A 25427-nucleotide genomic window follows, 5' to 3' on the forward strand; every position below is an offset into this window, starting at 1 on the left:
TCTGAAACACTGACTGAGCATTCTTGTTCATCTCTCTCCATGACGAATGTACTGTATCTAAGTCAGGGAAGAAGGTTTTCTGATTCCAAAGAAGGAGGTGAAGTCGCAGCACTCAATGCTTTGCCAATAATAAATCTCAGGACACAGGCAGGCCTTGTCACTGTGGGTCTCGAGTCGGGCGGTCCTGACAAATAGAGCTGACTGGGTATAGCTGCCCAGTTTCCACTGTAAAAACTGTTAATGCTTCCTTTAGTTTATAATAACATGTCATTAAATAAGATGCTTCTGTATGGAAAATCCCCCCAAAAAAGACAACAAAACACTTTTGTGAAATGCTAAATATATACTGTCAATCAGCTAAATACCCACATTTCTCAACATATAAGTGTTTTTTATTCATTTGATGCAGATGGGACATGCGCCCAAACTAAAGCATTGTGGGATTGTTGACTCTGTGAACGCTCACCTGATTTACTGTACAGTGCCATCAATAGGGTGTCCATAGCAACGACTGCATCCACGGAAACATGTCAGTTCCTCTCACTACACTGCAGCTGGAAGACTTGCATAGTTAAGTGCAGTTAACAGCAGTAAACAGCACACTCAATCTCTGAGCATTTAATGGCCCTGACAGCTCCTCGCTCTCATAGCCGACACCTGGACCCAGTGAGCTTGAAAACAGACGAGAAAATGTGTTCGGATTTCACATTTCAGTTTGAGATTTAAAGGCATGGAAAAGCACTAAAAGGAAACTGGAAAAATGAGAATAAAGCATCATAAATTCAAGAAAGAATTCATAAATAACTCCAAGTTTGCAGAGAGCGCTCATAGCACTCTATTAATCGATAATCATTAGTCACAGTTTTATTTTTTTAATATATATATATATAATTATTTTTGCAACATTGGTTGGTTATGAACTTGGAGGATGAAAATGGAAGAGGCAACGAACGAACAATATATTTTTATTCATATAACTTTATATAACTATATATTTACGGTTCAAACGTGTTTTTGAAAGACATTTACACTTTTATTCAACAAAGATGCATTCAATTGATCAAAAGTAGCACAAAAAGCATTTATAATTAATGATTGCTGTTCTTTTGAACTTTCTATTCATCAAATAATCCTGGAAAAAAATGCATCATGTTTTCAACATTGATAATAATAAGAAATGTTTCTTGAGCAGCAAATCAGCATATTAGAATGATTCACGATGTGACACTGAAGACTGGAGCAATACATTTTAAAATACTGTGTACTAAAATAGAAAACGTGTTTTTGCTGTAAATTTTACTGTAAATATGACATCAATATTTCAATTACATTGACTAATGGTCTGCCAAAAATTATGTAATAATGTTTGTTAATAATATCAATTATAAAATTTAGTTTCAGTACTGGCTTCCCTTTTTTTCAGCAGCGCTGGTTCCGTAAGTTTTTTATTTTTTATATAATTTTTTTTTATTTTAAAATAGTCTTCGTTAAAGAGTTATTAGCCATTAACCAAGCCAATCAGCTACAAGGTGTACACTACAAACTTTGATTTGAATCAAAAACTTTTTTGCTTTTTTCGAGACTCTGATTGGTGTAATTTTCTGCACGGCATCATGGGTAATGGAGTTTTTCACCAGGAATTACACTGTTAAACACAATTATTTAAACGGGCTGACAACTTCAGCTGAAGCAATTACCATTGATTAGCAACCTCATAGTAAAACTATCTTTAAAGGTTCAAAATCAATTTCCTTATGGAGAAAATGAATGGAGTTTTTACTTCCGGAACCCAACTGTTGTACTCTATATAACAGCTATGACGTATAAGACATGTTCAGATCATAAATGCACCACCATATACTAAATGAACAAAACTAGTCACAAAATATTCAAAGTAACCATAAATGCAAAGGTGAAGCGCAGGAGTCAATTCCCTCAGCAGGCTTAGAGATTCAGCAATACTGTAGCAATGCCATGAGGTCGCAATTTCAATAATGAGGCTCTGGGGAGATGTGAGCGACACTAGCGTGGACTCTAATAACTAAAGCACACTCTGGCTCAGCTGCCTACAACAGCGATGTGGGGCGTATTAAAGATCCTGAGCTGCCAACACTCTCTGTTCTGAGTGCAGATGAAGTTGTAATCTCACAGCCTGAATGTGCAAAGGACAGGCCAAAACACGATGAGATGTGTTCGCTAGCATTCACTTAGGGCAGGGGGTTTTCAATCTTTTAGATCCCACAGACCAATGATCATCCTCATGCGACGGACCCCATCCTAAAATTCAAAAGGAGGCTATATATTTTAATGTTTAAGGACCCGATTTATACTTATATATTTATACTATATTCTCAGTGCTGGGTAGTAACTGATTACATGTTATCTGGATTACATAATTAGATTCCCAAAACTTAAGTACTTGTAATAAGAAGATTATACTATGTTTTAAAATACTCATAATCAGACTAAAGGTTTGTGGAATTGCACACACAGACCAGCCACTAGTCATATGCCTATCACTGAAAAACTGAGACACACACACAGCATTTGAACACTGCAGATTTCATGTTCTCAACTTCGGCATGCTCAAATGAAATTCCGTCATGGTTCATATTCAGTTCTACAGGAAAAGAACAAGCTGTGAAGTAAACAGATCACATCTCCATATTTACTGCCTCAGTATGCAAAAGTAAACTAACACTTGTCACAGAATATAGCTGTCATAGACTTTGCACTACTGGCGTTTGTTCATGAATATTCAAAACGCTGTGAGCAATTCTACATAGCAAAACAAAATATCTCTCGCTTATTGTAAGTGGCAAACTTCTGAAAACTTAACATGAGGACAGATATTTCTGCTTGTTCATATTTGATATTTTATTTATCTTGTCCCAAAGGAAGAAAATACTTCTGCATTTCCCCATCCACCAGTTCTAGAGTTATAAATATTCATATACACAGCAAGTCAACATAAACCACCGCTCTGAAAATAAAATACTGATCTGGGTTTGTTTGGAAGATCAACTCTTAAGCTCCAGCAATATATAAGGACATCTAAGCTCTAGTACTTTTCTAGTTACATGTCAATCTGAAGACCTGATGTTAATCGCACATGTCTGTGTTGGAGTTTAACATTAACAGAATTTTTCCAACTGGTCTAATGAAAGCAAACAGGGCAAAACATGCAGTCAAAAGTGAAGGAATCAATTGACTGTGTGATTCACAGCAAGGGACGTGTGCAGTCCATTAACTCTAAAAGGTGAAAAGGGTTAACTTCAGCACAGAGGATGCTCTTTTCTTTCACCTTTGATCTTTGACCCCATCTTGCTCTCCCTGTAATCTGTGCTCTAATGTCTCCTATTGAGGGACGCTATCCGCTGCCTCATGGAGATGGAAGATAAAACGACTATATTCTCTAACAATATTCGGTGCAATGGCTGGAAAAAGTGCTCCGGGATTTAGGGTGTTAGGGATTTAAAAGCACACAACCCTGAGTGTGTCACAATTTAGGAATTCTGACAACTTTTCCACAGCTCACCGCACAGCGCCTTAAAATACTCCCCGCAGGCTATGGTTTCATTCAACACAGCCACAACTGCATCACTCTCACTCAAAAACTAAGACAGTACAAGAAATGCAGAAATGAAGAATGTAGAGTAAAAGCAGTAAAAGACACAATGTTTTCTAATTGGTGGAAGGAACATAAAGGAAAATAATCCAATATTGGAAAAACATGAAGATACATTTCAAGCTCTCAAAATTTTGGCCATCCCTGAAATGGATCATACAACCTGAGAAGTTGAATTAAATACGCTCCAAAACCGCGCTCATTCGGGGACTTGCATTTAATATAGACGAAGAACATAATGTGATTACAATGCATATAAAAGTTCAGTTGAGTGATAACATTTGCCCTCTTTAATGCTGATAATTTGAATACGAAGCGAATTGCTTGCTGAAAATATACTCAACAACAACACTGAAATGGGAGCGCACAGTTTATGTGTCAACTGCACGTGAAAATTGCTGTCATTACTATAATGGTATACACACACACACAAACACACGTTGTTTTTTTCATGCTTTATGGGGACTTTCCATAGACATAATGATTTTGATTCTGTAAAAGGGTCAATGACGTGACGGGTCATTTTTTTGTCCAAAGGCCTTAATAATAATAAAAAAACAAATATATAACATCCAAAGTATGTAAGGTAGTACAACTTGATCTCTTTTACTGAATCCAAAAGGTTTTAATTATATTTTACTACGTATAAAGGTATTTTAAAGATTTTGAAGTGTCAAAAGGTCATTCGGTAAAACCGATATAGTAAATATTTAAATGGAATAATATTGTTTTTAATAACTAAAGGAACTACAATAATACAAATATAAAGCAGATAAGGCTCTTTTTTTTTACATTTCCCCTTTTCTCCTTTCCCTGTGCAATGTTTTACTTGAATATGTTGGAGTGTTTAGAGTAGTCTAATAAATGATTACATTTATTATATTAATATTTCTTCTGTGGTACACACTATATACTATCTCAACATCAATGTCAAATCAGTTTTTAACTTTCAAATCAGTGGTTAAACCGAATGATATTTTTGGTGACAATTTTTTTTCCATCTTGTAAAAAATGACAAAAAACAGTGTTAACTGATTGTACAAACCACAAAATCTTATTGTTAACACCTAGGTAAACTAAAAAATGGTTTCAAATATAGTTATATCTCCATTCTATTTTTTACACTTTTAAAAACCTTATTCGTCAATGACCCAAAAACAGATATTCTATCCTCACAAACACAAACACAAACCCTAAACCTACCCATCACAGAAAACTTTCTGCAGTTTTACATTTTCAAAAAATATCACTTGGATGTCCCCACAAGGACAAGGATTTTGGATATTGCTATCTTTGTGGACTCATTTTGTCCCCATAATGTAGGGTTTCCCAGGCCACAAACACACACACACACACACACACACACACACACACACAATATCAAACCAAGTGTGCAAAGTATCAAATCAAGCAAAGTGATGCTAGATTATAAAGCTTTAAGTTGGAATGAAATACATAGGCTAACTGTGTATTTTTGTCCCATTAAAATAGGTATTTGTTCAGAATTTGGATTTGAAGTAGCCTATTTGAATATTCAAATAGGCTACTTCAAATCCAAACTGAACTTGAACAAATACCAATTTTAATAGGACAAAAATACAGAGTGGAAAAGGTGTCCAATATGTCCAAACGAGTGAATAAAGTGTCCAAATACGTTTTGGAGCCATTTATGTATAAAGAGATTCTGGATATTGTGCATTTCATTTGCTCTAGGATTATTTAGAGTAAGCAATTAACTTATTTAAATCAAAATCTGAGAAGCCTAATACCTTTACTGTTGTCTTAAAATGTATAGGGTGAATTCAGAGTGATTAGGACACTTTTTGCCATTGAGATGACTTGGAAAAAGTGTCCCTGAATTCACCCCTAACAGTGATTGTTATAACAGAAAGGCCGATAGTCATAAAACGCCACCTACAATTTAATATTAAAATCCACACTACACCCACTTGACAAAATACAGCATGACTGCTTCCCCAATGATTGACAAGACATAAGAGCCGCGTTCCTTCATGATAGTCTAACGGAATCCCGCAGTCCAACGCAATGCATACACAAGTTATGAATGAATGTTGACAGAGCTGTCAGTCATGATCCTGAATGACAGGTCAGAGTTTGAGCGCTAGTAAAGTACCATCAGCTGTCACAAACTTACCGGCATCATGATTGCAGAATGGCGAAATCAAACAGGGAGATCTGGATTACAAATCAAAATAAACAAGCGCCTGTTTTAACTCCCACAGAAGTGAAGACAAATAGTTCAGTGATTAATTCTGTTAATCATGCCCTTTGCCTGTTATGAGTTTGGTCCAGTGAATGTGGTGAAAGGATGCGCCATCTGAACTGGGTCATTTAGGCCTACGTCACAGCGGCGTCCCAATCCAGTGGCTTCGATGGTTTGCGCAGGTTTTTATGGCAAGCCGTTTTAACATTCATTTACACAAATCTATTTTTTAATCCATTTTTATACTACTAAACTAGTAGATTCCTTTTTTTTTTTTATGTACTATTTATTTACAAACTATTCATTAGATTAGTATATGGCTATATGATAATAATGGAATGTGCTCGTAAATGATAACTTTGTACTATGAAAACAATAGATTAGTAGGCTAAATATAAATATCTTGAATGTTACTATTAACTAAAGAATAAGTAGTAATGACTGAAACAGGTAGCCTAGTGTGAAAACACTAGGCGCTCTGCTGAAAACGCTTAGCTGTGAGCGCTTGAAAGCGTTTCGGCAGTGCAGCTTTTTTCCCGGATGATACAGAATATCCATGGAAGTGTTAGCATCTAATTTCACAGATAGTTTGTTTCTGTATTGTTTCTATATAAAAATGGCTATACAATGTCAAGTATTTGCTCTGGCTCTTGTTTTAAATATTATTCTGCTTGTTGTCATCTGTTGACATTGATATGAAAGGAGGTTTGTTCGACAGTGCATGCCGGTTCGAAATTTTGTCCGACTTGATCAGGGGGGCAGGGTTTCATAAAATATTTAAGCTTCCCCGGACGCCGCCATTGATTAGCGGACCATCACCTGCTGTTAGCATTCCATTGACTCCCATTCATTTTGGCGTCACTTTGACAGCGAATAACTTAACATCTGAGGCGTTTAAAGACTCCATTTTTCCATTATTTATTTCTAAAGAAACACGAAAATGTATAAAAGGCTCCATTACCTTGTATCTTACGTTGTGGCCCCGTAGATGCAGTTTTTGTAAAAATAGGCTAACGATTGCATCATAACCACGCGACTCTCTGTCACACAGTAGAGAAATTACCGTACGGACAGGAGGAGAAGCTCGCGCGCAATCGGGGGGACGTGGAGGCAAAATGACAAAGTAATTAATCAGAATACTTAGCAAAAGTTGCTCCTGCTCCTAGCTCATGGACAGCTCCTACTCACTCTCTCCATCTCTGCAAGTTTCGGAAGGGAATGATTCAGATTTCTCTTGGCACAGCTACTAGAAGACAGACGGGTTGCTCACGTCACATCTACGTCGTCAAGCTCAGTTTGAGTCTGCGCAGTACGCTCGACCATCAGGAAGTGAGAGCTTCTAATTGACTTCACTTTTCTCCGTTGAAACCTATGGGGTCGCTGTGTCCAGTTTAAATACTGTCTATGGACTTGATACAGCGCCGACGCCACGTGACTGTGACATATGCCATCAAAGTACCGCGAGAGCGATTCGAGAGTAGCTGGAGAACTCAGCCAGCGCAGCTTCTCAAGAATGGCTGCAATGGGCTGCACGAGCTCTGATGACGACACACAGCTGTTCCACGATTGGCCGGATTCACCGCATGACAACGATCACGTGTGTTTCGTGTTTATTCGAAAACCTTTAGTTCCTCTAAAGCTCACAAATCAGTTTTTTATAACAGTAAACACTCTTTTCATGTAGTTGCGATGTTATATTGTGCCATGTTTATCAATTTAAAAAAGTAGACTCCACTTCATTGATAGTAGCTTATGTTGAACTTTATTCTTGTTCAAACAGACGCTGTATGAAGCAGTACATAAAGTATTGAATGAAAATGTCTCTGAAACATCTGTGTATTATTTGGCAAATATTGCATTTATATTTCACTTCATCTGTGGTAAAGTATGCAAACACCACGTGAGCGGTCACTAGGGGAACAAGAAAGTGTCTGACTTCATGTCTCCATTTGCAGCTCCTCCCCGGTTACATCCAGCTGCAGCCGATGTCGAACACACCTAATGTAACAGTTGGTCAGTGTAGTATTTTTCCCACCCCTCCTCCAACTGTGATTGGACGGCTGGGTAAAAAGTGACAGTGATGAGCTCAGTAGGCTCTACGCTTCCGCGTTTTGTCTCAGCCCGCCCAGTAACATCCGGTGCTGCACCAGAAGCCGTTTTAGCATTCGGTGGAGATAATGGTAAATTACACTCGCTGTTTACAAGAACTTCCAGCGGTTAAGGTGAATGATGTTAACAATATTCTGAGGCAGTTAGCTGTCACACCTAAGAGTAAGAAAGAGAAGGGATTTAAATTATATATTTCGAGCTACATCGACAACTTTGAGGGTCAGTATTCTCTCATATCATGCGAAATTCGACTAGCGAATCGGTTTCTAAAATCGTTGTCTTCGTTTCTGAGAAAATGAATTTTATGAAAGTTTTGCCGCTAGTACACTTCGCTATAGAACGCGCTATGCGGAAGTAAAGATGCTCACTGAAATTCTACCGGAAATACGTCAGCAGCGTAGAGCGTCTTGGCGACCGGTAAAAATAGATGCTTAATAGTTCGTTACGCTCCTCCCGTTTTAAAAACGTGGCGCTCCCATTGAAAACAATTGGAAAAATACGTTAGCCTCGGGAAAAAAAAAATGCTTTGGTGGACACACAACCTAAATATGTGAACCACAGATCAAACTAGATTCAACTGAGAAAATTATTTAGCACTAAGAATTAAATAGGTAGCCCTACATTGGGACATGCAGCAAAGAAATACGTTATAGCATGTGAGAAATAAGTATTTCTAGTCATTACCATTACTGTGATACTAGAAATTAAATAATTATTAGTAACAAGAAAATATAGTTTTTTAAAGAATAATGTTAAAACGGCTTGCCATAGGTCTTAAGCGGTCCGGACAACGAAATTACGAATTCTACTAACGTGAAGGTTTACCTCATGAATATTAAATATGCCATACTGACGATGACGGGTAAAACTTCCCAAACCGTCCAGCTACGCAAAGTAGGCTAATTAATATTCATGAGCCATTCGCTCACCATAGTAAGATTCCGGTCGAGACAACATGCATTTGACTGTCTGTCCAGTAAATCTGCATTGCACCGACTCGTGGTCAAGATAAGAAAACACCACCGAGAGAGAAGTCCACATGCTCGAAATTACACGAATATTCTCTGTGTATCGATAAAAAAATTAATTCTTTGAAAATAATTATATTTAAAAAAAAGGATTCCATTCATCACTTTTTCTTTTAAAGATGAAAGAGTAATGCAGTTCAGTCGATTACGTGTAATAATAAATAAAAGATACATCCTTTATGTTCAAACAAACAAAAGTACCATGATATTATCATTTTTAAACGTCCAAATGTAGCGCAATGGCATTGTTTAAAATGTTTTACATTCTACATCAATATTGAAATAATTCAATACCATGATAAAAACGATAGTTTTACAATCTGACACTAGCACATACTACTGTGTATCACATGTATGTCCATGTAAATATTTATTTTCCACCTGCATTATAGCCAAATTAATGTAAGAGAAGAAGAAAAAAAACACAAGACAATAAAATTATTTGTTTTTTTATTGTTATTATTTGAATGACTCATTTCAATCAGTTTAGAGTTTATCTCGTTCTTTTGTTGATTGAATTATCTAGGATCTGCATCATGTCCATTTTACTGACCACCACAATCTAGTGTCCAACAGTGCTGTGAATATATCTTGGAATGTTTAATATCTATAACATTAGATACAGTAGTTGTGCCCATGTAACTTTGGAGAAGCTGACAGATATTCACCACCAAAGTGATTTTTTCATGTACTGCAGGATATTGTTACACAATCCAGACAACAGGGGACACTTAGTTTTAGAGAGGGCATAAAACACTAACAGCTGCAGTAAATCATTATACCAATGTGTTTGCCACAATGAAAAACATCACTAGTGATATCCCACTTTGCCTGTGAGTTTACATGATTGGCTAGACTGTTCGTTCAAAAAAAAAAAACCAACACTAATGCTGTGTAACCTGTTTGTGTGCTTGGCACTGTAATACAGCAAAATCCTAGTCTGAGATAATAATCAAACAAAAACTGATCATAACAACACTAACAATTAAAATGTTTCCAAAGATCCTTTGGACAAATGTTGCTCTACTGAACGCAGCAGTTTTGACCATTGGCATCCTTGAAGCGCAGGCGCATCTTGGGTTTGTATTTTTCAAGGTACATAAGTTGTTTGGCATTAAAAGCCCCACGCCTTTTCCTAAAAGAAAAATGATCATCCACATCACAAAAAGACCAACAAAATCATATCCTACAGAAAAAGAAAAGAAACTTTGTTTGTGACTCACTGACGAATAAACTCGACAGCATCTTCGTACATCATCCCGCATTCGATTAAGGCTATGGCCACCAAGACAGGAGCTCTGAACACACAAAAAAATGCTCAGGTCACTAACTGATCTGGATAAAAGTTCACATCACAGCACAAAATGTTCCAAAAGGACGTGTTACTGCACATTTGGTCCAAGATAACTAAAAAAATTACAGTGTAACAGATCAGTGAGCAACATTTCATATCTGTGAATGTGATTTACATTTGTCCTGATAATACGTACCGTCCCAATCCAGCAACACAATGTACTGCAATGCAACAGCCTGGTTCGTCCTTGAATTTACATTTGAGAAGGTTCAACCAGTCATCAACAGTTTGGTCAGGGGGCGAACAACCATCATCAAAAGGCCAATCCTAAAGAAAAATGCATTTCAATTTAAGTGCAATCATAAGAGTGGAGAGAAGTAAATAAAAAATCACTAAATTCTGTCAGAAACTTTAGGGGTTAATAGCAAATCTCACCAAAACTTCAATGCCTTCTTTTTCCACTGGTGCCTTGTCATAAGTTGCATCACAAACCCGGACGAGCGTCTGCACTCCAAAGCTCTTCAGTTCCTAACAGACAGAGACAAATAAAAGAAATATTCAGCTTTGCCACTCACGTTGATATCGCTATTCCTGTTAACCTCAACCATCTAGAGACTTACCTCTGTAAACTTGGTCAGTTGTGAATTGGTGGGATTGTGGGTGATGAGAAATCTCATGCATTCGTAAGTGATCTCAACAGGAGCAGGGCGATTCATTTTGACACTCGAATGAAGTTTTAATAGTACTTGACGGAGGGAGGGAAAGAACCCAACAACTTCCGAATCTTCAACAGGGGTAGAAGTAATGATTTCAAAATATCTAAGCACTTTGACTTTTAGGCAAATCTCTGAATGTTCTAAAAAAGGGGAACAGGAGAAGGAAACCACTTTCACGCTCCCACGGTTTTAAAATAAATACTAAAGAAGGGGACGATCCTTCTGATTTGCAATTTCTAATTACCCCATTCAGGAGAGGAGAGATGATCAGTTGGCACTAGAGAGAGGGAAAAAACGATTCGCTCTCTAGTACCTGGATTGGCTCGAACCAATTCATACACTTCAACTTTGGACAAAAAAGGATGCTCCCCGAAAGTGCAGAATGTAAGACGGGCAGTCAGGTAGTATAATCTTCATATGGCAGGCCCTCTGTTCACTTGTCCACAATGACCAGGTGCTGTGCCTGGCAGAAGTCTCCACTCACACTGACAAACGCCATAAATGTGCAGCCTGGAATAAAAGAATGACAGTGACCGATAAATAACCAGGGCAGTGACCCCTAAACCATCACAACCAGCAAGTGCAGTCAATCAAAACATGTCACCATTAACACCAAATGGTTACTGGATGTAGCCTACAGCTGAAGAGAGACCTCATTCCACTGCAGTTGATATTGACTAAAGTCATTCGATGGATTATAAACTCTCATCATAAAAGCATACAGGCCACATCCTAACACGATGGTGTATATATGGAAAATGTTTAGCAATCGGTGTAATTATTACCTCCTGTCAGGCACTTACTTTCAATAAGTGAACAGAAAACAAGTTGAGAACTCAGCATTCTATCTCCACCATTCGTGACTGTCTCTACTTTGCACCTAGAAAAGATAATCAACATAAAACAAGCAATAAACGAGACTTTTCTTCATTCCAGGATGAGCTCCAACAAGTCAGGAATGGAAAAAGGAAAACAGCTAGTGCTTGTCTATTTGTGTTAGTACAGATTTATGTTATAAAAGCTTATCTTATCAGAGACAAAACATTTGAGATTGCATTCAAATATTAATACACCATCAGATGAATCTTAAAAACGGTACATATAAAGGAGCAAAAATGCTGAAGCCAATCTACACATTCATTATCTCACTCACCGCATCCACTGCCCAAGTCTATTTTTGACCATTATCTCATTCTTAAAGAGATAGTTTACACAAAAATGGAAAACTCTGTCACTGACCAACCTTCTTCCAAACCCATATAATTTTCTTTCTGCTGTGGAAAACAAAAGGGAGATGTTATGCAGAATGACAGACTCAGTCATACTGACTTCCTTTGCATGTTTTCCCCTACACAATGTAAGTGAATGGTGACTGAGGATGTCGTTCTGTCTAACACCCTCCTTTGTGTTGTGTTCCACGGAAGAAATAAAATCATACTTTGGATTGGAAGGACATGAGGGACAGTAAATTACAAACACAAACAAAAAGCAATTTTGGTTGAACTATCCCTTTAAGACAAAGAAATATGTGTGCATGGAACACAATGGGTTTCCACATTTGCTGACCACATATGTTGTTGAAGACAAATTAAACAACCATTTAATTCAAAATAAGAGAATTATTTTGTTAATCTCTACAAGAACGACACCAAGCCCTTAACACCCACTGCATCATTGTGTGAATATGATAGGCTATGGTTTCATAAAAGAAGAAGTCGTTGGCATCAATGACCAGCCTAGATTACTAAATAATTCATACATATTTATACAATAAGAAACATAATATAAATACATTACAATGGGAACCATTCTTCAAAAAATAACCAAATGTTTTTTTACGAGATTAGTTCGGTCTTGTTCAGCTAGCATATGTGTTTTAGCTGCTAAATGCGTATATGTTAAATACATATCCGCACAAGTTAATAATTAATCATTCATTTAGATGTTTATAAATAACAGGAAAATGTAAATACGATATCATATAGATACTTACAGAGAGATGACGGTATATATGAATACCGTGACAAAAAGAAAGCGGATTGAGAGACGCTGCTAGCTCTCCTCTACCGTAGAGCTCCCGTAACCAGGCGACAATTCCGGTCAGCACAGATCACCGCTGATTGGCTGGCCGCAGTCACGTGGGCAATAAACCCACACATTTACGCTCGAATGTTACATTTTTATCCGCAAACGGGTCTTGACCAATCACGTTGACTTTTCTCATGACGACATGCCCTGTATATTTTAATGGTTGTTAGTTATCATTGTTTGTTATTATTTGTATTATTATCAGTATTAACAATATTATATTTTATTATCAGACATAAAAGCGTTAGGTAAAATGATATACTTTCCATTTTATCCATTATATCATATTTAACATATAACCTTTCAATAAAATATAACAATTAAATAAACATGAATTCATATAGAAGAATGTTTTTTATTAAATAAATTAGGTTAATAGTGCACAGGTCTTCATAATGTAAAAAAATTAAAAATAACTATATGATCTATCTAATGGTCACATAGGCTATATCATTCAATTAAACATCTAGTTGAAACATTGGAGATGCAATATTTACGTTGAGAAAAATCTGCCCATACAGCTTGGAAGTTGCACAGATTTTTAAAGATGAGGTTATGTCACCATCTCCTGGTGTGAAAGAGTTATAACATGAATTCATTTTATTTTTTCTATTCACAGCCCAACCGATAACATTATATCCCTGCAGTCTGATTTGTAGTATAATATAAATATATTAATTATTAAAATGGTCTTTGTGAAAAATGTAATGTATGTTTTCCTGTATTTTATAATGTTTGTTGTTTGCTGGGTGTGGCAGTGATGACACAAGGCAGCGAGGCTTGTTGCAAATACGGTCACTTTAGGCTTACTCACATTACAGTTCCGTCTGTAAGATAATATCTAATGAATAATAGCATGATGCACACGCACCACCCACAGTCCAGCAGCACCACACCCTCCAGGTGAAGCTGCTTCATCATGACCACAGGTGTCTGTGAGCAACACACTTACGTGCAGGTATGGCGGCAAGTCCCGAGATCAGGTTGGACAGGATTGTTCAGAGATTTTAGTTTTACCCTTTCCTCATTTTTTGCGGTTCCTGTTTCAATGCATATCCGTTTTGCTGTAAAACAAGGTAAGTTCTTCTTTTATGCATTATTACTGAGTAATATCAACATTGTAAGAAACTGTATGAAATACACAAGCTTCCTTAAGCTTATTTGTGACCCTGGACCACAAAACCAGTCATAAGTCGCTCAGGTATATTTGTGGCAATAATAGCCAACAATACATTGTATGGGTCAAAATGATAGATTTTTCTTTTATGCCAAAAATCATTAGGATATTAAGTAGGGATCATGTTCCATGAAGATATTTAGTACATTTCCTACTGTAAATATGTGCAGAAAAATCGCGAACATAAATGAACAACTTTAAAGGCGATTTTCTCAATGTTAAGATTTTTTTGCACCCTCAGATTCCAGATTTTCAAATAGTAGAACCTCGGCCAAATATTGTCCTATCCTAACAAACCATACATCAATGGAAAGCTTATTTAATAAAAAAAATAAAAAAAATTATCATTGAAGGATGAAGAAAATGAAGGATCATGTGACACTGAAGACTGAAGAAATGATGCTCAGCTTTGCCATCACAGGAATAAATTAGCCTACATTTTAAAATATATTACATTGTTATAAATTATTAACTTGCATTAAATAGTAATAATGTTTCACAATATTACTGTTTTTACAGTATTTTTTATCAAATAAATCACTGAATATCTGAAATATTCTTCTTTCTTCTGCATTCTGATGCTCATATTGTCTTGACCATGTCTACTTGCCTAAATGCATTGAGTTGCTGTCATGTGATTGGCTGATTATATATTTGTGCTAACAAGCAGTTGAATAGGTGTACATAAAGTGGCTGGTAGGTGTATATATATATATACATACATACATACATACATACACACACACATATGTATATATACACATACACGCGTACTTACATACAATTTATTACAAAAATGCTTAAAACACTTGGGACCAGCTATAAGACATCAAACCCAGGTGTAATCCAGCAGCATGACAAATCCACATTTCTGCCAGCAAAATCAAAACAGCATTAATTTATAATGAGCGAGTGAAAACCTGTTTGGTAAAACGTGTCAACTCGGGCTTGTTATATTGAAATGTGTCATCCTTGTGACAAAAAAAAACCTTATTATATATATAAAAAAAAAAAAAAAAAGTTTCCTGTCATAACTTCCATATAAAGTGCTTGGAACAGAATCAGTTTTTGCAAACTTTCTGATTAGATTTTTAGAAACAATCTGGAGAATGTGTTATGTGTGACTAAATGCCTCTGGAGTTTAAATATTAATCGAAGACCAAATCTCCACTGGCTAATTAAAAAGATAATCAGCAACACAAAAAAATGACCAAAAAAAAAAAACCTATTAAGTTTTTGGTTAAATTTAGACCATGCATTCATGACACCAGTTGTCAAGAGATTCATTGACCCAAACTAAAATGCCCTATATTATGCAAAAGCGTCTCTTTTGAGTGTTATGATTAATCATGTATAACTGTGTTTATTGCAGGACACTGTTTGTGATCAGGGATGAACTGGACAGGACTGGAGTCCCTTCTTAGCGGGGTCAATAAATATTCGACAGTTTTTGGTCGAGTGTGGCTGTCCGTGGTGTTTGTGTTCCGTGTACTGGTGTTTGTGGTGGCGGCTCAGCGTGTTTGGGGCGACGAGACCTTCGTGTGCAACACCAGGCAGCCCGGCTGCACCAACGTCTGCTACGACAGCACGTTCCCCATCTCTCACATCCGTCTGTGGGCCTTACAGCTCATCTTTGTCACATGTCCGTCGCTCTTGGTCGTAGCCCACGTCATACACAGAGAGGAAAAAGACCAGAAGTACATTGCCGTTCACCAGGGCAACCACTTATACGCCAACCCTGGAAAAAAACGCGGGGGTCTTTGGTGGACCTACCTGATTAGCTTGATCTTTAAAGCGGTGATTGATACTGCTTTTCTCTATATTCTTCATCACATCTATAAAGGATTTGACCTCCCCCGCATCACCAAGTGCTCGCTGGACCCTTGTCCCAATACAGTGGATTGTTTCATCTCACGCCCTACAGAGAAGAAAATCTTCACCCTCTTCATGGTGGCCTCCTCTGTTCTCTGCATCTTTTTGTGTATCTGCGAAATGGTTTATCTCATTGGAAAGCGTATACTAAAATACTGTATAATGTCACAGTTACCACCGCCACGATCTAAAAGACCGGATCCCACTCTCTCCAGCAGCCAAAACTTGAGTTCACAAAAATTAAAGGACACTAAAATAGACAAGTCTGCTCTTTAATGACAGCGGCATGTTGAAAAACCTTTACAACCTCATTGAGATTGGGATTTAGATAGATAGACAGATAGATTTTTTTTATATCATGTCTCTGGAAGTCAGGATTTTTACCATGTATTTGATGTATTTATAAAAATATATGTATTTTTGTTAGAATTTAAATGCACTTTAGAATGAACTTTAAAAGCACACTGCATCTAAAAACAGGGAAAAAAACTGGGCGAGGTTAGCTTGACTCTAAATATTTCACTATCAATGTCAGCTTGCTCTATGCAAATATGGTATCGACCTGAAAATTTACATGCCTCCAGAAGTACCATGGATTTTAAAGTTTTGTGTGCTTGTTCAGTGTACAATATCAATAAAATCTCATCTAGGTGCAAATGTTACCTTGGTTTCATTGGTTTTCTGAAATTGGCAGTGGACGTGAAAGGTTATTGTTATGTTACCAGGATAGATCGCCCAAAAATAAGATCTCTGTCATCATATATTCACCCTTATGTTTCGAAATTATGACTTTTTAAAATGATTTATTAAATTCCAATCTGCTTTTTTCCATTGAGAAAGTGAATGGTGCCTTTTCTTTTCCCTCACACAAATCTACAGGGTGGGCCATTTATATGGATACACCGTAATAACATGGGAATGGTTGGTGATATTAAAGTCCTGTTTGTGGCACATTAGTATATGTGATGGTCACCACCCATCTTGAGGAGTTTGCCCCCTCACATATACTAATGTGCCACAAACAGGACTTTAATATCACCAACCATTCCCATGTTATTACGGTGTATCCATATAAATGGCCCACCCTGTATAATATGGCTCAAAAAGACTTGGGACAGAGTGAATGAGTCGAGAAGGTCACTATTATTGTGTTTTTTGGCTTTTTTTTTTTGGCCCACTTTCATCAACAGCTACGGAGCCCCCCTAGTCCCACTTTGGCAAAAAAAATTATAGTCCCACTTTGTAAAAAATAAAATAAATTATAGTCCCACTTTGTCAAAAAAAAAAATTATAGTCCCACTTTGTCAAAAAAAAATAAATTATAGTCCCACTTTGTCAAAAAAAAAAAAAACAATTTATAACTATCTCGTGGCCTCAAGATACTATCTCGTGGCCTCAAGATACTATCTCGTGGCCTCAAGATAGTAACTCGTGGCCTCAAGATAGTAACTCGTGGCCTCAAGATACTAACTCGTGGCCTCAAGATAGTAACTCGTGGCCTCAAGATACTAACTCGTGGCCACGAGAAAGTAAGTTTTTTAAAGGCGAACGTTCCCTTTAATGTTTCCATGGCGACGCGTCACGCGATACACTGCAGCCACAATAATACTGTATGACAGATGTGTCGCTTTTATTTCGCTTTTCCTTTTTTATTCAAAATATTCACAAACTTGCTTACCATGTCATCAACTAGCCCCTGAGAGTACGGCGCCACATTTAGAATGTTCAGTGCTGCCAGATTCAAACTTCGCGCATTGGCTGGCGCTGAGCCAGAGTCAGACGCGTTCAGCGCTGTCATCACAACTAAGCAGTTTTTTCAACTTCATAATGTTTATTTTTGGTTTCAGATATTTAAATACACATAAGCACGAGTAAAACAATACATTTGGAGTTTGTAAAACACACTGATGTCTGTGAAGCAGCAACAATCTATTCAAATATAATTTGCCGACATGTGTTATTCATATTAGACAAACATAGTGCAAGACAAGGAACTATAAAGTTTACTCTATTCTTCTCAGTTCACGGGCCACTTTTTTGCATTTATTTCGGGAGAAACTGATGAATTTACGTGCTGTAAATCCGACTGACAGGACAACATTGCAGCGCCCATCTCATGTTATTATAGATCAAGATTATTTATAAAGGTTTTTAAACGAGCCCAGAGTCGGACGCGTTCAGCGCTGTCATCACAACTAAGCAGTTTTTCAACTTCATAATGTTTATTTTTGGTTTCAGATATTTAAATACATAAGCACGAGTAAAACAATACATTTGGAGTTTGTAAAACACACTGATGTCTGTGGAAGCAGCAATAATATCTATTCAAATATAATTTCCCGACATGTGTTATTCATATTAGACAAACATAGTGCAAGAGTCAAGAAGGAACTATAAAGTTTACTCTATTCTTCTCAGTTCACCGGCCACTTTCTTGCATTTATTTCGGGAGAAACTGATGAATTCACGTGCTGTAAATCCGACGGACAACATTGCAGCGCCCATAACGTTATTATAGATCAAGATTATTTATAAAGGTTTTTAAACAACACACTCACTTACACGTATGTGAGAATCGGAATATCAGATACTTAGGCTAGTTGATGACATGGTAAGCAAGTTTGTGAATATTTTGAATAAAAAAGGAAAAGCGAAATAAAAGCGACACATCTGTCATACAGTATAATTGTGGCTGCAGTGTATCGCGTGACGCGTCGCCATGGAAACATTAACATGGAAACGTTCGCCTTGAAAAAACTCACTTTCTCGTGGCCACGAGTTAGTATCTTGAGGCCACGAGTTACTATCTTGAGGCCACGAGTTAGTATCTTGAGGCCACGAGTTACTATCTTGAGGCCACGAGATATACTATCTTGAGGCCACGAGTTACTATCTTGAGGCCACGAGTTAGTATCTTGAGGCCACGAGTTACTATCTTGAGGCCACGAGTTACTATCTTGAGGCCACAAGATAGTTATAATAAATTTTTTTTGCCAAAGTGGGACTAGGGGGGCTCCGTAAACAGCAGCTCTAACTACTCTAATAACTACTCCTTTTGTGTTCCACAGAATCAAGAACGTCATACTTTGAGTAAATGAAGGCAGAATTACAGTTTTTGGTTTATTTATTATTATTATTTACTATTCCTTTAAAATGACTTACATTAAGGCCAAATATGTCACATCAAATTTCTTAACAGCATTTCAAACTCTCCATAAAATTCATCTGACGCTCTCTGGATCTTTTCTGTCCAAATTTCAGTCAGCCTACACTGCTTTTTGTACCTAGAATGCATTTAAAAATAAAATCTTTTAGCACACAGTGCCCAGTGCACTTTCATTTACATGTTACATAAGAAGCAACTCTTGATCTTTTGCCTTCAGCAACCAATGATTACATGCCTCCTACCTTTTCTATCTCACTCAGACTCACACACCACACACAAATGTATAACACTGCAGGGCAAAAAAAAAAAAAAAAAAAGATTTAGTAGGTTTTTATTTGAATATGTTTCAATGATAACGTGAGAAGAAAAAAAAACACGATTCTTGCATCCTATGCATTTTATCCGACTTGAAAAATTTCTAAGAATTGCATGTTGCTACCCTGCAGATAATCTTTCAATTTTCAATACATTGACCAGAAAGAATACAGCAAATGTCCTAATGTATGATTCACTCACTCTGTGCTGCTCCTCCTACACATGTGCCCTGGCTTCGACTCAAATGCACACAGCAAACAATCCATCCCACACACACACACACACGCACACACACACACACACGCACACACGAGCACACACACACTTTTCGAAATACCACCACGTACTTGTGTTCAGCTATACTGTATGGATGTATGTATGAATGTATATATATATATATAATATATATATATACTTTCCAGCCATTTTTAGCAAGGATGCATTAAATTAATCAAAAGTGACAGTACATTTTTATTTCAAATGAATGTTGTTCTTTTGAACTTTACATTCATCAAAAACTCACATTTTAAAATATGTTAAAATAGAAAACTTATTTTAAATAATAATTATGTACAAATATTTCACAATATCTTTTTTACTATATTTTTAATAAAATAAAGAGACTTCTTATGCTCACCAAAAAAAAACATTATAAATATTACCGACCCCAAGCCTTTGAGTTGAAGTAAATACATTTTATTATATATATCATATAAACAATATAAAATGTGGTCCATTGACCATGGTGAAAGTACACTTTATTTCCGAGAATGCTTCAGTTTACCCTCAAATCTTCTAAATGGATTCAAACAACATGAAGCAGCTTATACAAGTTTACAAGCAGCTTACACCAACTTTTCTGTTCTTGCCCATTTTGTTGTTGTGTAACTGTTGATTTCCCCTTTCCTGTATCCAATCATATAAATATACAGGCAGAAATAGTAAGATTAAGAGTAAGTGAAAGTGACATGTGAAGGCCAACCCATACTCGGAATTTGTCCTCTGCATTTAACCCATCAAAGTTAGTGAACACTCTGCAAACCGTGATACACACCAGGAGCAGTGGGCAGCCATTACGCTGTGGCGCCCAGGGAGCGATTATGGGTTTGGTGCCTTGCTCAAGGGCACCTCAGTCGGTACTGAAATCGAACGAGCAACTTTTGGGCTACCAGTCGGACTCGCTAACGATTAGGCCCCAACTGCCACCAGAGTAGTATGAGTAGTTTGAAACCATGTTATTCCACATTCTGCCTAACTCTGACCTGACCTGAAAGAGATAACGGGAGACTGTTCATAAATTATGATTTTGCCTGACCTTGCTAAAAGATCTTAAAACCATTTCATGTCTTTCATGAGACCTATAATAGAGACATCACAGTGATGGGAATGCATGTCATGTCTGGCTACAGGATATTCGGTCAAAGCCAAAAGATTCAGGTTGGACCCAGATACAACAGTGACACTGTTGATGCATTGTATGCATAACAGATGGAACAAAACAAGCATAATGTAGGTTACTGAGGAACAACGATGGGCGGCAGCAAAATCTAATGCACACGACCCACTTATGTATTATCTTGGCACACAATGCATTCAGTTTGGCCTCATTCACACTGAACTAATTAATTTAACTAAAAATAGCCCCTTTGGCCTCTACAAAACCACCAGAATTTCAGGCTTCTTCACTCTCATCCCAAATAATTCACATGAGAAATCATATATATATAGGCCATGAGACAGATGGCCGGTGCAATGGAAAGAATGCTGGGGGGGTTGGGGGGGATAGAAGGCTATCCAACAACAGCATGCTAAGTAAACAGCTAAGAATGAAAAGAAATTAAGTGAAGAAATGAAGACTTAGACCCTTCACATTTCATTTATTGACAACCCAGGCAGAATGCATTTCCTTTGCAATGTGTTAAAAAGTGGAACAACTCTCCCTGCTGAATTTAAACTTTATAAACTGAGCTAAGTACACACATTTTACTGCATATTAAGCATTATTTGTGCTATAAACTGTGCTCCTTCATTGACAAGGTCAAAATGTCTACATCAGCCTATTTGCCCTTCAGGACTTTCACAGTCAGTTTTTTTTTTAATGATCCCGGTAACATATAACATTAATTATTGTTATACAGAGCACACAGCATATAATGTATCTATTATTGATGTAACATTAGTCTGCAATAGATTTGAAGCTCTTATGCTTGATCTCTGATAGTCACATTGCATCCACGATCACCTATTAATAGCCAAACCTATCAGATAACAAATACTTACTGGTCAACATAACATTGAAATCAATAACAACTCAATAAACCCATAAAGCTGTCCACCATGACACAAACTTTAAAACAGAAATGCAGCTTAAAAGAGAGACTTAAACTGTGCTTCAACAAAATTGCTATCAAGAACACATCCACATTTTATTGTGAATACTGGTAGATGTTGGCGTCACAACTTTGAAATAATATATACATTTTTAAATAATGAGAAATAGAGGAAAACAAAAATGAAAATACCTGTTTATGATGTTTAGCATTAGAATTATTAAATGGGCTCTAATACAATAGGTTTGCCAGTGCAGTAATGAGAGTTAGGATACAGAATTCACCTCAGTGTGTGCCTCTGCCCCCTGTGTGTACTGTGAGGACACCTCTTCCAGCTCCTGTACAACAATAGCAGCCAACTCCCCACGCTGGCAGGAAATCTGCTGAGCTTGGTTGCCATAGAGCAGTTTGTCTGCATCTGATTGGCCATCGCTGAATAGCTCCTGCAGCACCCCCTGCTCTAGCTCCTCCCAGTAGTCCCACGCAGGCTTGGAAGAGTTTGGCTCGGGTTCAGAATCAGTCAGGTCTGAGTCCCAATCGCTATCTCCTCCTACCGCAGAGGCTATAACAAAGTCTGCCCTAGAACCGCTGTCCTCTGATTCAGAATCTTTTGAGTCACCATATACTGAATGTCCCTCTGTCACCAGCAGGTGGCAGTCAGGAGCAGCCAGGTAAACAAAACTATCTGTCGAGAGGAAGTCACATTCATCAGGGTAAGGGCAAGGTTTGGCAAAGGAAGTAGGAGGCAATGGCTCCTCCAGTGCAGGTTTGGTCACGCTTTCCTGGGGTGGGGGCAGCACTGATACTGCCAGGTAGACAAAACTATCTGTGGCAACAAATGGATCAGTGTCGCTCTTGACTAATAAAGTTTCTTTAGCCTCATGTTTGGAAGGGGAAAGTGGTAAAGGTAAATCAGTCGATGTGTTCACAGTGTTATGAATCTCTTGGGTTAGAGATCCTTTGCCAACAGGTTTCAAGCGTGCTTGTATTTCTGTAGCTTTGTTTGTAATCTCTTTACAAAATGCTTGCCTTCCTAGCTCTACGCTATTAGCTCTCAGCCCAGAGGGATCTTTTTTGCTGAAAGTTGCCAATTTATTTGCTTTTGGAATTGAAGAGTATGCCCCAGTAATTCGGACATTGTCCTTACCCTCTTCCTCTTGAATAAGCGAAGTAATACTTCCCAGATCTGACATAGGTCTGTCATTATCAGAAGTGATGTCCTCTCTACTCGTTTGGCTGGGATTTGACATGTAGACACCACTTGAATCCGAGTCTAGAGTCAAGTGGGAATCTGGCGATTCACTGTGGTCGTATTTGTTACCCATTTGGGCGTCAATGGTGGCAAGATCTAAACTGGTTGGGATCTTTGCATGAACAAGTTTATGGCCCCCTGGCTGAATAACAATAACATTACTTTTACCTTGACATGTTTGCAAATTGTACTGAAATATTGGTTCGTCATCATCCTGGCTTTCCACAACCTCTCGGTTCATTTTCTCAATCTCCAACATATCTTCAGCACCCAGTTCTGAGCTTGTCCCAGATGGAGCTTGTGAGCCACCAAACCCCGATGGAGGATGTAAAAGAGGCCAGCGCCTTAGAGAGCCAACATTTTGCAAATCTTCATTCCAGGTCTCATCCCAAAGTGAATTAACCATCTCCAACACAGCCTCCCAGTTTTCTTCCACACATTCTGGAAGGGTATTTTCAATGCCTGGCTCAGCACTCTCCTGTATGAGCACCATTTTTCTCTCTTCTTCTAAAGCTTCCTCAATAATCACACTCTCATTTTTGGATGCTTCAGCTTTACGCTCCTCTTGTTCTCGCAAGATCTTCCATTCTTGAAGTGAGCAATCCTTCAAATCTCTTGTTAATGTAGACTTGTCAAGATGTCCATCCACATTTCCCTGGTGCTCGGGGAACGGTGAAAGACGGGGAATGGTCTTTTTATCGGAGACACTCCGCAATAGCAGAGAGGGTAGTGGGGGAAGAATTGGGAGGTTGTGAACTGCACCACCTTGTCTTACAGTCCTTCTCCTTCCAATCAGTCGCCGGGGCCAGGTGGACTCCATTGGAGTGGGGGAGATGGCAGGTCTTTTTGATGTTTGGGAGCGCAGAAGGGGTGTTGTGTCAGTTTCAGGTTCTGGGGTGGCCGGCAGCGGTTCTCTTTCAGGTTCAATGTTCTGGGGTTTAAAAGTCAGAAACAGATGATCTTTTGCCATGCACCCATCATCCCTCATGCCTTGGCCAATCTCTAGTTTGTCTTGGTCTTCTTGGCCACACATTAGGGCACTGACTGATAACTCTGACAGAGGTGGTCTTGGTGAAGACGGTTGGATAGGTAAAGATTGCCTGTTGAACTGCTGATAGGGCAAGGGGGAGGGAGAGAAGAACACAGAAGGTGTATGCGTACCAGTGGAGAAAGGGGATCCAGAGAAGGGTGAAATTTGTGGGGAGGCGATGCTGTTTGGAAAGAAGGCAACTCCTGGGTTTAAGTAGGTCTTTTCCCCTGGGGAGAGTTCAAAGGTTTCTGGGAACTTTGGTGGAGACAGAACCTTCCAGGAGTGACGGCAGAGGTTGTCCTTCTTGCCACTTTCCTGGTGATGATGTCGCTTGTTCATGGATCCGCTTGGAGCCGAACTGCAGGATACGCTGGGGGATGCCGACCTCACAAACCCTCTTGGTGACTTGCTTAGTTCATCATTTGCTAATTTCAGAGAATCAAATATGAACCTCTCGTCCAGTTTTTTGCCACTGCTGATTAGCACAGAAGACCTTGTGTCAAACATGTCTCCACCTGCTCCCAGGGAACCATTACTGGAGAAGTCAGTTTCTCGGCCCCTTCTCGAACCCAGAGTGCTGTGTGCCGAACCGTGGTCGATCTGTTCATTGATGCACATTGTGTCATAAATGGAGCGTTGAGGTATGTACCCATCTTCATTGTAGCCCTCTCTGTCATCAACTTTTTTTGAACAACAAGGGCTCTGCCGTAAGCAGCCTGGACGACTTAATGGCTTCCCCATTGTGTCACTTCTTGATGATGGCTTTTTACACAACCTCCAATACAATCCTCCAGAAGTCTATTGTATGATGCTGCCAGAGCATGTGTACCAAGTCTTCTTAGAAATGATTGGAGACAGACATTTTTCATTTAGTTAAAAAATGACAATAAAAACTTACTAGTCTTCAGGTGATGGTAAAAAAACTGAAAATAAAAACTTACTAGTCTTCAGGTGATGGTAAGTGGTTAGTCAAGAAATGGCTTCAGTACCTCCACTGGAAATAAAAAATAAAGCATTCTTCCCTTAAATGTATAGCTTGACAGTGACAAAGTGGGAAGGAAGCAACTTTGTGAGACAATACGCTTTACATATCCACGTAAAGAGTAGCTTTTCACTTATAAACTGACAAAAAAGCTGTATGTCTGTCTATCCCCTTGGTTTAGTCAGATATAAGCAGTTCTGTTCCAAATTTAGAGCT

General features: G+C 38.1%; 3 protein-coding genes across 8 annotated transcripts in view; 1 reads left to right on the plus strand and 2 right to left on the minus strand.

The window, feature by feature from the left end:
- ppp1r13ba (protein phosphatase 1, regulatory subunit 13Ba) overlaps positions 1-6014 on the minus strand; it is a 42174-nt gene extending 36160 nt beyond the window's left edge. The window contains exon 1 of one of the 5 annotated variants that reach the window (XM_084392743.1): positions 5784-6014. In XM_084392743.1, the coding sequence (XP_084248869.1) occupies positions 5784-5792 (9 nt within the window). In that variant the 5' untranslated portion in view covers positions 5793-6014. The remainder of the gene's footprint in view (positions 1-5783) is intronic. The other 4 variants (XM_084392755.1, XM_084392741.1, XM_084392748.1 and 1 more) reach the window with 4 other exon arrangements.
- A 3410-nt stretch (positions 6015-9424) lies between these two features.
- ptp4a2a (protein tyrosine phosphatase 4A2a) lies at positions 9425-13135 on the minus strand. Of its 2 annotated transcripts, XM_084392925.1 has the most exons (8): positions 12993-13135; positions 11803-11879; positions 11244-11509; positions 10904-11139; positions 10719-10811; positions 10480-10610; positions 10213-10287; positions 9425-10124 (listed from the first exon to the last, which is right to left on the minus strand). In XM_084392925.1, exons 4-8 carry the CDS (start codon positions 10997-10999, stop codon positions 10013-10015), a joined length of 507 nt encoding a protein of 168 aa, XP_084249051.1. In that variant the 5' UTR covers positions 11000-11139; positions 11244-11509; positions 11803-11879; positions 12993-13135; the 3' UTR covers positions 9425-10012. The 2 variants fall into 2 exon arrangements, with proteins under 2 accessions (XP_084249051.1, XP_084249052.1); XM_084392926.1 differs by lacking the exons at positions 11244-11509; positions 11803-11879; positions 12993-13135 and having other exon boundaries at positions 10904-11188.
- Positions 13136-14050: 915 nt separating this feature from the next.
- On the plus strand, positions 14051-16505 carry gjb9a (gap junction protein beta 9a). The gene is made up of 2 exons (XM_084394223.1): positions 14051-14163; positions 15637-16505. The coding sequence occupies exon 2, from the start codon at positions 15657-15659 to the stop codon at positions 16410-16412; it is 756 nt and encodes a 251-aa protein (XP_084250349.1). The 5' UTR covers positions 14051-14163; positions 15637-15656; the 3' UTR covers positions 16413-16505.
- Positions 16506-25427: the final 8922 nt, after the last annotated feature.

This window comes from Rutilus rutilus, assembly GCF_951802725.1.
Source record: "Rutilus rutilus genome assembly, chromosome: 21".
Lineage (NCBI taxonomy): Eukaryota > Metazoa > Chordata > Actinopteri > Cypriniformes > Leuciscidae > Rutilus > Rutilus rutilus.

What these genes read in the sequence shown, in the direction of transcription:
- ptp4a2a (XM_084392925.1), bottom strand. Translation starts at nt 10,999, where the DNA reads ATGAATCGCCCTGCTCCTGTTGAGATCACTTACGAATGCATGAGATTT. An exon ending in AACTGACCAAGTTTACAGAG is followed by an intron (nt 10,812 to 10,903) that starts GTAAGTCTCTAG and finishes TCTGTCTGTTAG; the next exon opens with GAACTGAAGAGCTTTGGAGT. An exon ending in GCTGTCGAGTTTATTCGTCA is followed by an intron (nt 10,125 to 10,212) that starts GTGAGTCACAAA and finishes TTTTTCTTTTAG; the next exon opens with GAAAAGGCGTGGGGCTTTTA.
- gjb9a (XM_084394223.1), top strand. Translation starts at nt 15,657, where the DNA reads ATGAACTGGACAGGACTGGAGTCCCTTCTTAGCGGGGTCAATAAATAT.